The following is a 12,758-nucleotide window of genomic DNA, read 5'->3' as shown; positions in this document are numbered from 1 at the left end:
TGGCCACGCTATTGAACGCTGATTGGCTGTCATCACGCGAAATTCGCGTCAAAGGTTAAATATTTCAACTCGAGCGAATTTTTCGCGGCACAAATCCTCGTGAACGCGCTCGCCTGTGCACGGCGAAAGTGTGGCGCGACAAATCAAAACTTCTCGCCGGTTTTCTCTCGCAAAAAATTCGGCCGATACGCGTCTCTACGTTCACTTTGTATGGGATCTTGTCGCCCCGTCGCGTTTGGTGCAAAATTGCAATTATAGAATTAATTATTTTTTACCAGTTTACCATTTTTGCCGAGAATGGCTGTTATGTTTTTTTGCCTAGGATAATTTAATAAATGGCATTTACTGAAGCAAATTAGTTTGTGTCGTTTGTCGTTTAAATGTGGACTTTGTGATTATTTAATTATTAGTAGATAACGTCCGGAAGATATCCCAAATGTCCGATATTCTGGAATAGTGTCAGACATTAGTCCGCCCAAGAAAAAGTCAGTAACGCTGATCTCTAAAACTAGTCACTCTTTTCTCATCGCTCCGAGTGCTGTCAGCTACGGTTTCCTGAGCCGGCCTAAAGGTTTTCTGAAAGGCAAAGTATGGAGGCTGAGCCGGACAAAAATTCATACCTGTATGAGCTTAAGCCTATTCATCCGACCTCAGGGCGGCGTCGGATGGTTTGGAATCCAAGGGTAAAAACTAATGGTGGGCAGTTATCTGCGTTAACGGCTGCGTTAACGCGAAACTTTTATTGGGCGATAAAAGAAATATCGCCGTTAATCTATTTTCAAAGTTGGGTTGGGAGCTGGGCATAGGCGCATTTTGTACTCACCACTTGTATTAAAAAAAAAAACTCGAGTTGAATTATTGTAACGTGAGGGTTCGATATGTGGTGGTTGATCACTCTTTAGGAGAATAAACAGCAGGGAGACGGTCGGATGACTTTCTCAAGCGGTACTTTACTTTACTTTTCAACTCACAACACTTCCTTGTTCGGACCCATCACGTGACTGAACTAACCAATCAGAAGCTAGAATTTAGACTGAGGTAAACGTGAGGGAATCAGAGGCAGATTCAACAGAATATCCTGACTGTGTTAAAGGCCCACTATGCAGGATCGGCCATTTCTTCGCTGTTTTCTTGGTTTGATACACGCACTTTTCTCTACACAGCGCCCCCTTCAGCTTCGTAGTAGATATTTTACAACACTGTCGTAACAATTCGTTGACGACCCTTCCCCATGCACTTCTACGCTAGCCATGTGCATTTGTTTTCAAAGAAACCGGCGAATGAATGGAGCCATGTCAGAAGTAGATGTTCATAAAGTGTAAACAAGGTTATACATTTTTAAAATGGTATATTTGTATTGCAATAAAAATAAATCCATCCTTTTTTATAGTTGACGGGGAGAATTTATATCCTAGATTATAATTGTTTTATCTTTGGTTGAACAGAACATTCAGTGTAAGAGTGTTGGCCAACATAATAATCTAAATAAACTACAGTGTTTCCCACACATTGACGAGACTATGGCGCCCCGCCATAGTCTAATTTCGGCCGCCATAGTCTCTGCGTGCATTATTGAATTATTATTATTATTATTATTTTTTTTTTTTTTTTTGCTCAGACGAAGTTCGTGTCGCTCTCATTGGGATTGCATGAGAGCAGAGGTGCTGCATCCCATTAGGCATACCAGGCAATTGCCTGGGGCCCCGCAATTGCTTGGGGCCCCGGGCCACTACAAGGGGGCCCCCTAGAGCCAAAAAAATAAAAATAAAAAATCGCTACATACCCCCCCCCCCCCCCCCCCCCCCATAGTCTCCAAAAATTTTGTGGGAAACACTGAACTAGAACCTGGATTCGGGTATTCAGCCTGTGTCTGGGGGACGAGACAGACGAACAGCAAAACACCCATGGAAACAAAGGTGTTTCCATGGTTGCAACCAAGCAAGCTAGAAACATACAGGGCTCACAACAAAATGGTCGAGCAAACACTTTTTTACAGAGACTATCAACATCAAGAATACCACGAAGACAAAGTTCACCCAAGGGTACTTTCAATTTCAAAAGCAACACGGCCAAGTCGGCGTCTGATTTGCAGTCTTCTATTTCCTTTCAGTTCACGCTATTCCTGAAAAGCTCGCCCAACGTTTACTTGTGTCTGGCCTCTCTGTCGGTCAGTCTCCCTTGTCTCTTCTTCTGTTCCTCCGACATTGGGTTTCTCTGTCTCTTTTTAGTCGGCTGATCTATGATGAATGTAACAATCCCTTACTTGTGTTTATATCGAGCCGGTTCCGTGTTTGGGGGTCTGTGCTGTAAAGCAATTCGTTACTTTTCGAGACCCGAGACTCCCGCGAGAGTTGTCGGCGGGTCGCCGGCAGAAACTTGCATGTTCCCTTTTTCCGCCAAGATGCGCTAGGGGGAGTTTTGTTCCACCGACAGTCGCCTCTTGGGTCCCTTATCAGTCAATTGATCCATGATGAATGCAACAATTGCCTCGCAACTGGCTGTTTATATCTAGCCGGTGCCATGTTTGGGGGTATGTCTGTGCCGTAAAGCATTTTCGAAACTACAATCTGACTACATTTTCGAGGCGCGATTGGATACTTCCGCTGCGTCACATCCGGATTGTGTCGGTCCGAACAGAGCAAGTTGTATATTCGCTTTTTCCTTGGAGAAGCGACTTGGGGCAATGAAACACCCGCCAAAATACCCAGAAATGGTGGTAGAACGATCAGAACGACTTTCAACCTGCATAATTACGGTTATTTGGGCTAAAATTGTTGCATAGTGGGCCTATAAATATGTAAACATGTAAATATGTAAGTAATAATTGTGTAACATAAATATGTAAATGATCAACTGTCTAAACATTTTAAATACATTTCTAGCAAATTACCTCCAATATAAATTATATTAATTTATTCTACAACTTTCAAATATTTAACTTCTAAACCTTACATTATTATGGATTATTACACTGCTCTTCTCAATGCTGTAGACTGCTCCGTTCACTTGCATGGGCACTTCACAACTTCCGGCGGTGGATTATATTTAATATTTCACCGTTGCCAAGTATAATTGACAGCTGTCAAGGTAAACTAAAGGATTTTTTGCCGTTTGCCATTTTAATCTAGATTAATTCCAAAATTATTCTAGATAAAAAAAAAAATCTATGCACACCACTAGTAAAAACAAATATAACATCTTTAGCAAAGTTGACAAGCAGATCACAAAATGTATAAGTGTGCCAGCTTCTGTGCTCAGATGAGAGAGAGTGAGCCTCCATCCCCTACTTGGCTTTGTTTTCTTTGTTTTTTTTCTGGTATTGTGGGCTCATGGTTTTAGTATAGGTGGGTTATGTATGTATACATGTGTTGTGTTGTGTGTATGTATGCTGGCTGCTGGAACACCTAAATTTCTCTCCTGAGATGAATAAAGTTTATCTTATCTTATGTCTGGGGGCTGCGCCAACAATCAAGGTGAGCCAATCCGCATCCTGCAGCCACAATGCTCCGCCTCCAGGAGGTGATTGATATGATTGAGTGCAGGAGTGAGAACAAAAAAACAAGACATCAGTGCAAAACAAACAAAAGCAGCACAAGCCCAAGCGCACCCAGCGCTACCACGTTACACTCGGTCTGACCTCAGTTGCCTCCTCTTCCTCCCTCTTCTCCCTCCGCTCCGTCGTCTTGTCCTCTCCCCTCCTCCCCCAGGTGTCCCCCATGGGGGGTGGTCTGAGGAGGCGTCCATGGTGTTCAGGAACCACGTGGAGAAGCGTGCGCTTGTGGCCCAGGTGGAGAGCGTGCACGAGGGGTCGGAGGTCAAGGCCGGCTTGGGTGAGGTCAGCGAGCGGAGGTTGACAGTGTTCCTGGTGGACACCAGCGAAGAAGACAATGATGTGTGGATCCACAACATTATGACTGACCTTTGCGAGCTCCCCGCCACCAGCACCATCTAGAGGCCTTAAGCCGAATTGCATCCCCCAATCCATCATGGCAGCGTGTATATTGTTGATTTACTCTTGGAACTCTTAGCTCACGCTTTTATTTTGAAGCTCTTGCCCCACGCACCAGAGTACTGCTGTACCTAGTTGAGAGAAATGTTATTTTAGTTGGCCGACTGGTGCGGTTTTATTTGGTACATGGGAGGGTTGTGCTGTGAGCAGTAGATTTAGCATGTGTAAAAGAAAATTGGACCTTATCTTACTGTTTATGGATCACTTGTTATTTCGGCACATCAACGTTTTGCCTTGTTTTATAATTTTTTGGATTTGTTTTGACATTTTTTGTGTTGCATGTTGGCTCTTGTGTTTTTTTCTTTATTTTCCTGTACATAAGTTACGTTTGAAAAGTGAGGAAATTGCTTTGTTACCGCTGTCCTCTTCATTTTGTTCATTAAAATAAGATGTACATGTTGTTCGAGAGTCTCTGGCCAGATGCTCCCTCACTGTGGTCTGGTCATCGTTAACCTAGGATATCTAACGTTGGATTTGTGAGACTATGGTGTTTATCAAGAGACGCGGCAGGCCACACGCGCTCCTGGTGAGACGCGCACATGATGACCTCACTTGAGTGACAGGGCAGCCGTGTGGGGGAGGGTTTGCGCACACAGACAGTTGACTTTGCCTTAGCGGGAGACGAGAGGCGCCCTAGGACATCACCCACACAGCAGCCGGGGACGGCGCAAAAGTTCCGGTGATACCGACCGAGCAACTCGCAGATCCAGATTTACCAACTCCGGCCTGGACTAAGCGCTTTAGCGTGGTTCTGTGGATATTGTTTTTAGTTTCTATCGCCGCAGCAGTCTTGCCGACGCAGCCGGCTCCAGAGGAAACCATATCTGGTCAAAGTATTCGTTGCCTTCATAAAGCGGGACGGCCGGCTATTAATAGCGCTGGAGGAGGTAGGCCCTGTACGCAAATACATTCACAATAAGTTTGCATGCAATACAACCGAACATAAAGTTTAATCTTCTCCCGGGAATGGGAAGTTAAAAGGAAAAAAATGAAGGTTTGTAGGAGCGGAGTGGTCGTGGGTGAACGGACCTGCACCATTTAAGCAAGGGGATTGGACTAATGGTGCTGCGTTATATGGCTGGGACTGATGACCCGGCTGCTGTGCCTCACAATGCAACTAAATAACATTTAATGAGTGCGACATGGCACATCGATGTGTAGTAGCCCTACTTCTGTAAGGATTTAGTTTGATTGGGACGTCCCATTACTCAATGTGACTAAACTCAAACTATTAGGCTTGTTTCATGGTCTGCTTTGAAACGTCCATCTTAAATCGACTTCATGCGCGTTTACGCACACTGCTGGCCTGTGAGTTGAAGATGTAGGCCACTGTCTCTATTGAAGTCAGACGGGACATTCGGGCAGAGCATAAAATCTGCAACCGAGACAAAGTCTGCGGTCTTCTGAAGCTTGACCAATCCGTATGTAAACTGTTGCATATTACTTATAAAGAAACCACACTGGCCTGGACCCGGTGACAATGAAAGGCCTGCAAATGTTGCCCTTTTACGCGGAAACTGGGCCAAACATAAACTCACAAACCCCCGGAACACTGCGGTCTCACTAGGTATACTGAACCAACGAGCTCGGTTTGTCTCGTCGGCTCCCCCCCCCCCCACCTGCTGTCTCAAAGGTTTAAGCCTGACCCACTCCCGTGTTCCCTGTTGACTTCTGCTTTCCCCTTCCCATCCCATTTCTCCATAATGGTTGTAAGATTGCAAGTTAACCTCGGATGATGAGCCTCTTTGCAGCTCACTATATGAGACTCTGTTGAGATCCCTCGGAGGTTTGTGTTTAGGAAGAGAAGTCATCTCCTACAGCCCCATTATTTACCTCGTTTCTAAATATTGTGCAACTGGAGTTTTTTTGTCTTCGGAGACTCATTTTATAGTTAATAAGGGAACTTTTTAACGTGAACTTTCTAACATTTGATTTATTAGATTCACCACCTACTACTTATTCAACATAAAATATCTCATTTTTTGCCTCGTTGAGTCACGGTCAAGCAATTACCTTGTATCTGCTCGTTGCATTTCTTGGAAAGCTACACATACCACCCTGACAGGTTATCTTGATGTTGTTGGGTGGGGGGGAGTGGTGCTAGGAGGGTAACACACACACACACGCGTCTCGCACGCACACAAAGTCAGGAATAGTGGATACACTCAAGATGTATGTAACAAAATAATGTTTGCGTGCGTCAAATACACACGTTGCTGATGATAGAGTGATACAAGTGTTACAGAGATCGACGAAGAGGCTGTGAGCATAAGAGAGAGAAAAAAATAGATGGAGAGGGGGAAGGAAAGGGCCATGGCTGTATTATGGACCAGACACACGGGGCTCCTGGCCCGGGGCCAGGGTGTCCAGGGCGAGGAACTGGGAGAGAAGCAATCGATAGCAGGTTGTTTTTGTCGAGAGCCAGGTAGTATTTCAGACGATGGGGGCCCCAGCGTATCTCTGGCCCTGGGCCCTGCGGCCTCTGGACCCGGCCATGGTTGGAAAAATGGGCTTCTGCTACCGGTCCATGAACTGCTGTTAACCAGTAAACATGGACATGATGTCTAGACAAAGAGAGGTGTACAGGTAGAGACAGCAGAGCCCTGTCCCCTGGTTCCTCGTTCCAATGGAAACCACTGAGACCGTGATGCTGGCCAGGGGGGGAGAGCAAGGAGACACTAGGCAGACTACCACCTGCTGGTTTCTGTTTTGGATCGAAAAGATGCAACAAATCTGTTTCCTGTAGTGCTGTGTGTGTGTGTGTGTGTGTGTGTGTGTGTGTGTGTGTGTGTGTGTGTGTGTGTGTGTGTGTGTGTGTGTGTGTGTGTGTGTGTGTGTGTGTGTGTGTGTGTGTGTGTGTGTGTGTGTGTGTGTCCTTGCGAGGTCTGGAGATGGTTTGTTTCCTAGCGGATCCTTAAAGTTCTGGGGTTCAAAGGTCACATGTTTATGTGGTCGCTCCATCTCCAAAAATTCATACTCTCTCTCCCGTTCTCTCTCTGTTGCTCTGTCTCGCTCTCTCTCTCCCTCGCTCTACCAGGCGGACTACAAATCATCTAGGATTTCTCTGCAGAGCCAAAATCAAGGTGACTGTCTGTCTTTCTGTCTGTACACGTGTCTGTCTATCTGTCTTGCTGTCTGCCTGTCTATCTAGACTAGAGAATATGTTTGTTTTGGTGTGTTTGATACATTTTGTGTGTGTGTGTGCATCAGGTGTGTGATCATGTCGGTGATGAGGAAGGAGATGGAGAAGTACCGGGACATCGATGAAGACGATCTGCTGCAGAAGCTGACAGAGGAAGAACTTCAGAGACTAGAGAATGAACTGGAGGAGCTAGACCCTGATGTATGACACACACACACACACACACACACACACACGTCATATCAAAACACCTTATTTCCACTTTACACACAAATTGTACGCACAGGGCTGGAATTGGTTGACTTTAATTAGTTCCTGGTTACTTCACAAATCTCCACCAGTGAGCATTGAGCAGGCGATGGTTGCTGATGCTAGTCCACTGTTGGTTCTTGGCCCATGAGGTTGCCATTGTTACTGAAGCAGAGGGTTTGGGGGGCGCGTCTTCAAGCGCTTGTCCTCGGTTGCATCCTGACGTCATCATGATGTCATAAGGACGCCACAGCGATGTCATGGATCGTGTAGAGCAGGGATCAGCAACCTTTTCAATAGACATTTTCTCGTTCATGAGTGTGATTTAAGCAACAATATATAAAAAATTAAGCTGAATTATGACACAGCGACCAAAAACATTTCCAGAAGACCTGGAATTGTACTATTTCCATATAGTCCAAAATCATGCATCAACATTTTAAATCTTTTTTTGGTTTTTATATTTGCAACAAGGGTTTACAAATTATAATTACATATGTCCCATCTTAAAACACCATTTTCAGAAACTCATTCAAAAACATATTTGCACTGTGAGAAATGTAAAAAACGAGAATATATGAGAATGCTGGAACCCTCCAAATCAATATCTTTAAGACATGTACAGCTTTGCAAAACCATGTGAAGGCGATGCATACAGGCCACTTGCAACAATATTTTAAATATTTTCTTCTCTATTACTCACAACATAGGTTTAAAAACGTTTAATTGATCTTGTTTCAGAACACTACTTTCTGTAACTAATTGAAACATATTTGCACTGGCAGGAAATGCCCAAAACAGAATAAAGTGCAAAAAAAAATCGGTAGCAATGATTGTGCTGTGAATTTTTTAAATAATAATAATAAAATTAAAATATATATTTTTTTTAAGTGTGCCCATGATTATGCTGCCCCGTGCCAGTGGTGGCACGCGTGGCGTTGCCGACCCCTGGTGTAGAGACAGGACTCTCTGGACTGGATGTATTGATATGTGTGTATGTGAGTGTTTGTGTATTTGTGTGGCTGTGTGTATTTAGGTGCAAGTGTGTGTATTCATGTGAGAGTGCCTTTGCGTGTGTGAGTCTGTGTCCAGTATTAAACAACACTCAGGGTCTTCCTGGCATGGCTGCCCTCTCTGTTCCTGGAACGTTTTACAGGCTGCCGTCACACCCCCGCACAGCCCCTCCCCTCGTCCTCAGAGAGAACATGAGGCCCTTGGTGACCGATCAGAACATTGTAACAATAACATTCTTACAATTATAGCATTCTAACAATAATAACATTCTAGCAATTGTTACATTCTAACAATAACAGTAACAATTCTAACATTCTAACAATTCTAACATTAAACAAATTCGAACATAACAATTTAGCATTCTCGCAATTATTGAATTCTAACAGTATAACAATAATAACCTTTTGTCCTGGCAATTTCTGTATGAGACATTGTGTCAAGGAGATATAAAAATATGAATGTAGAATTTGAACCAATTTGATATATGCATACACCAGTCTCCTCTCTAGCAGAGTTAGCCCAGGATGCAGTTTCACAGAGCCTTTTAACAGTTTAATCTCCCCTCAATGCAATTGTCCTTACATCAAAAGAGGGAGGTGTTAACCTAAAGGCCAGAGGCTCCTTCGTCGCTGCCAATAAGCGCAAACCCCATTTGTTTGTGGTCAGCAGTTAGGACAGGCAGTAAAGACTGGCAGTTATAACTGCTTTGTATTGACCAGCAGTTACTGAGCCTACCCCACCTTTGTTTGGTTTATTCCAGGCCATATGGGAAAACATTCGGTGGGGCTAGATTATACAACATAACAGTCTTAAATAAAATTAGAAATATGATAAAAACCTACAACATATATTTTCCACACACATATAAACCAATAATAACATACTTTCCAATCAGAATGTTTAACAATTATATATAATTACTAACAATTATAAGATTCTAACCAATCAGAAAATATTAAAAAGTATAACATTGCAGGAAGCATAACTTTGTAACAATTATAACAGTATAACAATTACACAATTCTTACAATTAAGACTTTCTTACAAATAATAATACTCTAATAAATAATAAAACAATCACAAGTTAAAGACATTCTGACCACTCAATCAAGGAATGGATGAAATGAGCAATCTTATACAATGTGGGGACGGGTACATATTGCTGGTATTCCTCCCTGCTGCTGGAGGTCAGCTGGGTGCTGTCAGAGGTTCTGGTCCAGTCTGGTCTCTGGGCGAAGAGATAAGATTAGCCCCTAAAAGTAGCACTATCTCCTGGTCTCCGAGTTAAGAATAGTTTTCTTTGTTCGTTAAGTGAGGGGAAAAGTTGTGGGGATTTTTCCTTTGTTCTTGCTGAGACGGTCTGGACAGGAGAAGAAGCCGATATCCACGAATACAAGAACATAGTTACGTAGGAACCCTCCTAACGGAGCTAGTGTTTGACGATCTGGCGATGACTGATTGAGCAGCTGGAGTATATAAACAGGAAGGGTTGATTAACATGATCCTCAGGTGTGTCTGCTTGAGGTGGAGAAGGAGGAGTCCGGAGAGGCTGGCGTCCGCTAGCTCCGCCCATAGTATGAAAACACAGAGAGACAAAACACACAGTGATCCCAGCTCCCGCTAGGATCCACGGCAGAAGCCGTAACAAAGGGCCAAGGTGTGTGGATTAACTTATTCCTTCGAGGGGACCCGTAGTTCTGCTTCATATGGGTGTTTCCAGGCTCCAACATTAATTCAGTTTCTGCGAAAGAATCTTGGATAAGTTCGGTCTAAGATTTGTGTTCTGCATCGGACCGATACATAAATATGATGTTATTGGTCCAGCTATTCTGAGATTTATATTCCATTGAAACAGAGAGGATTTTGCGGGTTGCATGGTTTTAAAAACAGGCATTTGAAGAATTGTCTCTTATATTACAGTGTGCTAGTGTGGTGGATCCCAATTAAGATAAGTTTAGTTTGTATGGCTCTTTGCTATGTTCAGGAAGTTAAGGGTTAAACGGTCAGCACACTTCAAAACAAGTGGATCCTAATTCGGCCGAGACCAAAGAAGTCCAGATAAACTTGTTCTATACGCAATGTGTTTCATGTCATGTGGTTCATACGACCTCGCTACACTCCTCTACGCAAGACCGTTTAATATGACTGCTTTGAAGGTTACCTCGTTCTTGAGGTTAAGGGTCTGGTTCCTGGGGGTTGGGGGGGGGGGGGGGGGGGGAGGGAGGGGGGGGGGGGGGGGGGGGCAGGGAGGCTCTGGGTACCGTCTTAGCAGACAGGATCTGTTAAATACAACGGCATCACGTTCCTCTAGCTGACTGTTGTACACACACACACACACACACACACACACACACAGGCACGCGCGCACATGCACACGCACACTCACAAGCATGCACACACACACACACACACACCCGCACACACATTCTCTCTCTCACACCCTCCCACACAAACTCACACTCATGCTCTCACACTCTCACATATGTATGCTCCCACATAAACTGTCTCTTTAACACCTCAAACACGCACAATTGATCTTTCTGATACACACACACTGGCACACACACATGCACGCGCACACACACACACACACACACACACACACACACACACACACACACACACACACACACACACACACACACGAGCATACACACCCGTTTGGTCCTGTAGTCCTGCCTTCTGTCCTAACAGAGTAATGAATGTTTTTGTATGAAGTGACCAATGAGAATCCTCCCTGGTCAGAATGCCTTGCTGCCGGCCGGAATGCGGCAGAAGGACCAGACCAAGAAGGCCCCGACCGGGACCTTCCAGAGGGACGACCTGCTGGCACACCTGGAGAAGAGCGCCAACGAGCACCCGGACAAGGAGGACCTGGTGCCCTTCACCGGGGAGAAGAGAGGTAGAGAGAGGGAGTCCATAGAGAGAGAGAGGTGGAGAGACTATATACTACAGAGAGTGAGAGAGAGGTAGAGAGACCTAGAGACTCCATAGAGAGAGAGAGGTAGAGTGACACAGAGACTCGATAGAGTGAGAGAGGGGGAGAGACTATATACTACAGAGAGTGAGCGAGAGGTAGAGAGACCTAGAGACTCCATAGAGTGAGAGAGGGGGAGAGACACAGGGACTCCATAGAGAGGGAGAGAGGTAGAGAGACATAGAGACTCCATAGAAAGACAGAGGTAGAGAGACTATATACTACAGAGAGTGAGAGAGAGGTAGAGAGACCTAGAGACTCCATAGAGAGAGAGAGGTAGAGACTACTACAGAGAGTGAGCGAGAGGTAGAGAGACCTAGAGACTCCATAGAGTGAGAGAGGTAGAGAGACATAGGGAGTCCATAGAGTGAGAGAGAGTTAGAGGGACCTAGAGTCTCCATAGAGTGAGAGAGATAGAGAGACTATATACTACAGAGAGTGAGAGAAAGGTAGGGACACAATAGACTCCATAGAGTGAGAGAGGAAGAGAGACCTAGAGACTCCATAGAGAGAGAGAGGTAGAGTGACTATATACTACAGAGAGGTAAGGAGACATAGGGAGATTATATACAGAGAGATAGAAGATCCGTAAAGAGAGAAAAATAATTTATATATTTATATGCGTGTGTGTGTTGAGATGCGCGTGTGTGTGTGTGTGTGTGTGTGTGTGTGTGTGTGTGTGTGTGTGTGTGTGTGTGTGTGTGTGTGTGTGTGTGTGTGTGTGTGTGTGTGTGTAGGTAAGGCGTTTATTCCTAAGAAGCGGTCCGACCCCATCCTGGAGAACGTGACCCTTGAACCCGAGCTGGAGGAAGCTCTGGCTAACGCTAGCGACGCCGAGCTCTGTGATATAGCAGGTACTACAAGTACTGCTACATGTACTACTACAAGTACTACTACAAGTACAACAAGTACTACTACAAGTACTAATACAAGTCTACATATACTACTACAAATACTACATATACTACTACAAATACTACATATACTTCTACAAATACTACATGTACTACTACATATGCTACTTACTATAAACTATATAATACTACAAACAGGTAGCAGGTACTATAAGTACTATATACTACATCATGTACTACTACATATGCTACTCACTATACTATACAATACTACATGCACATAGCAGCTACTACATACTTCTTCCCAGCTTCATAAGTATTTCATCATATTTATTTATTGAGCTGACGCTTTTACCCAAAGTGTCTTACAAGAAGGGCAGTCAACCATGAAGAAACAAGAGTACATACATTAATGAAGTGCTGCGTTATAGAAACAAGAGATGGACATATTTTATAGAATTTGTATTTTTTGTAAATCATTTATTCCTTAATAATAATATTAACATATTCGCT

The 12,758-nt window shown here is 44.1% G+C and overlaps 2 protein-coding genes across 5 annotated transcripts in view; both read left to right on the top strand.

Annotated features, from left to right (window-relative positions):
- LOC115540273 (tudor domain-containing protein 7B) overlaps window positions 1–4,392 on the top strand; it is a 58,003-nt gene extending 53,611 nt beyond the window's left edge. Inside the window, exon 23 of the mRNA XM_030351418.1 lies at window positions 3,708–4,392. Within this exon, the coding sequence (XP_030207278.1) occupies window positions 3,708–3,952 (245 nt within the window). The 3' untranslated portion in view covers window positions 3,953–4,392. The remainder of the gene's footprint in view (window positions 1–3,707) is intronic.
- Window positions 4,393–4,578: 186 nt separating this feature from the next.
- The window catches only part of tmod1 (tropomodulin 1), an 18,432-nt gene continuing 10,252 nt past the window's right edge, over window positions 4,579–12,758 (top strand). The window contains exons 1-5 of one of the 4 annotated variants that reach the window (XM_030350476.1): window positions 4,579–4,896; window positions 7,047–7,092; window positions 7,220–7,352; window positions 11,160–11,316; window positions 12,129–12,245. In XM_030350476.1, the coding sequence (XP_030206336.1) occupies window positions 7,230–7,352; window positions 11,160–11,316; window positions 12,129–12,245 (397 nt within the window). In that variant the 5' untranslated portion in view covers window positions 4,579–4,896; window positions 7,047–7,092; window positions 7,220–7,229. Of the gene's footprint in view, window positions 4,906–7,046; window positions 7,093–7,219; window positions 7,353–11,159; window positions 11,317–12,128; window positions 12,246–12,758 lie in introns of all 4 variants that reach the window. The other 3 variants (XM_030350474.1, XM_030350475.1, XM_030350477.1) reach the window with 3 other exon arrangements.

This window comes from Gadus morhua, chromosome 3 (genome assembly GCF_902167405.1).
Source record: "Gadus morhua chromosome 3, gadMor3.0, whole genome shotgun sequence".
Lineage (NCBI taxonomy): Eukaryota > Metazoa > Chordata > Actinopteri > Gadiformes > Gadidae > Gadus > Gadus morhua.
This window is presented reverse-complemented; position numbering and strand designations above follow the sequence as displayed.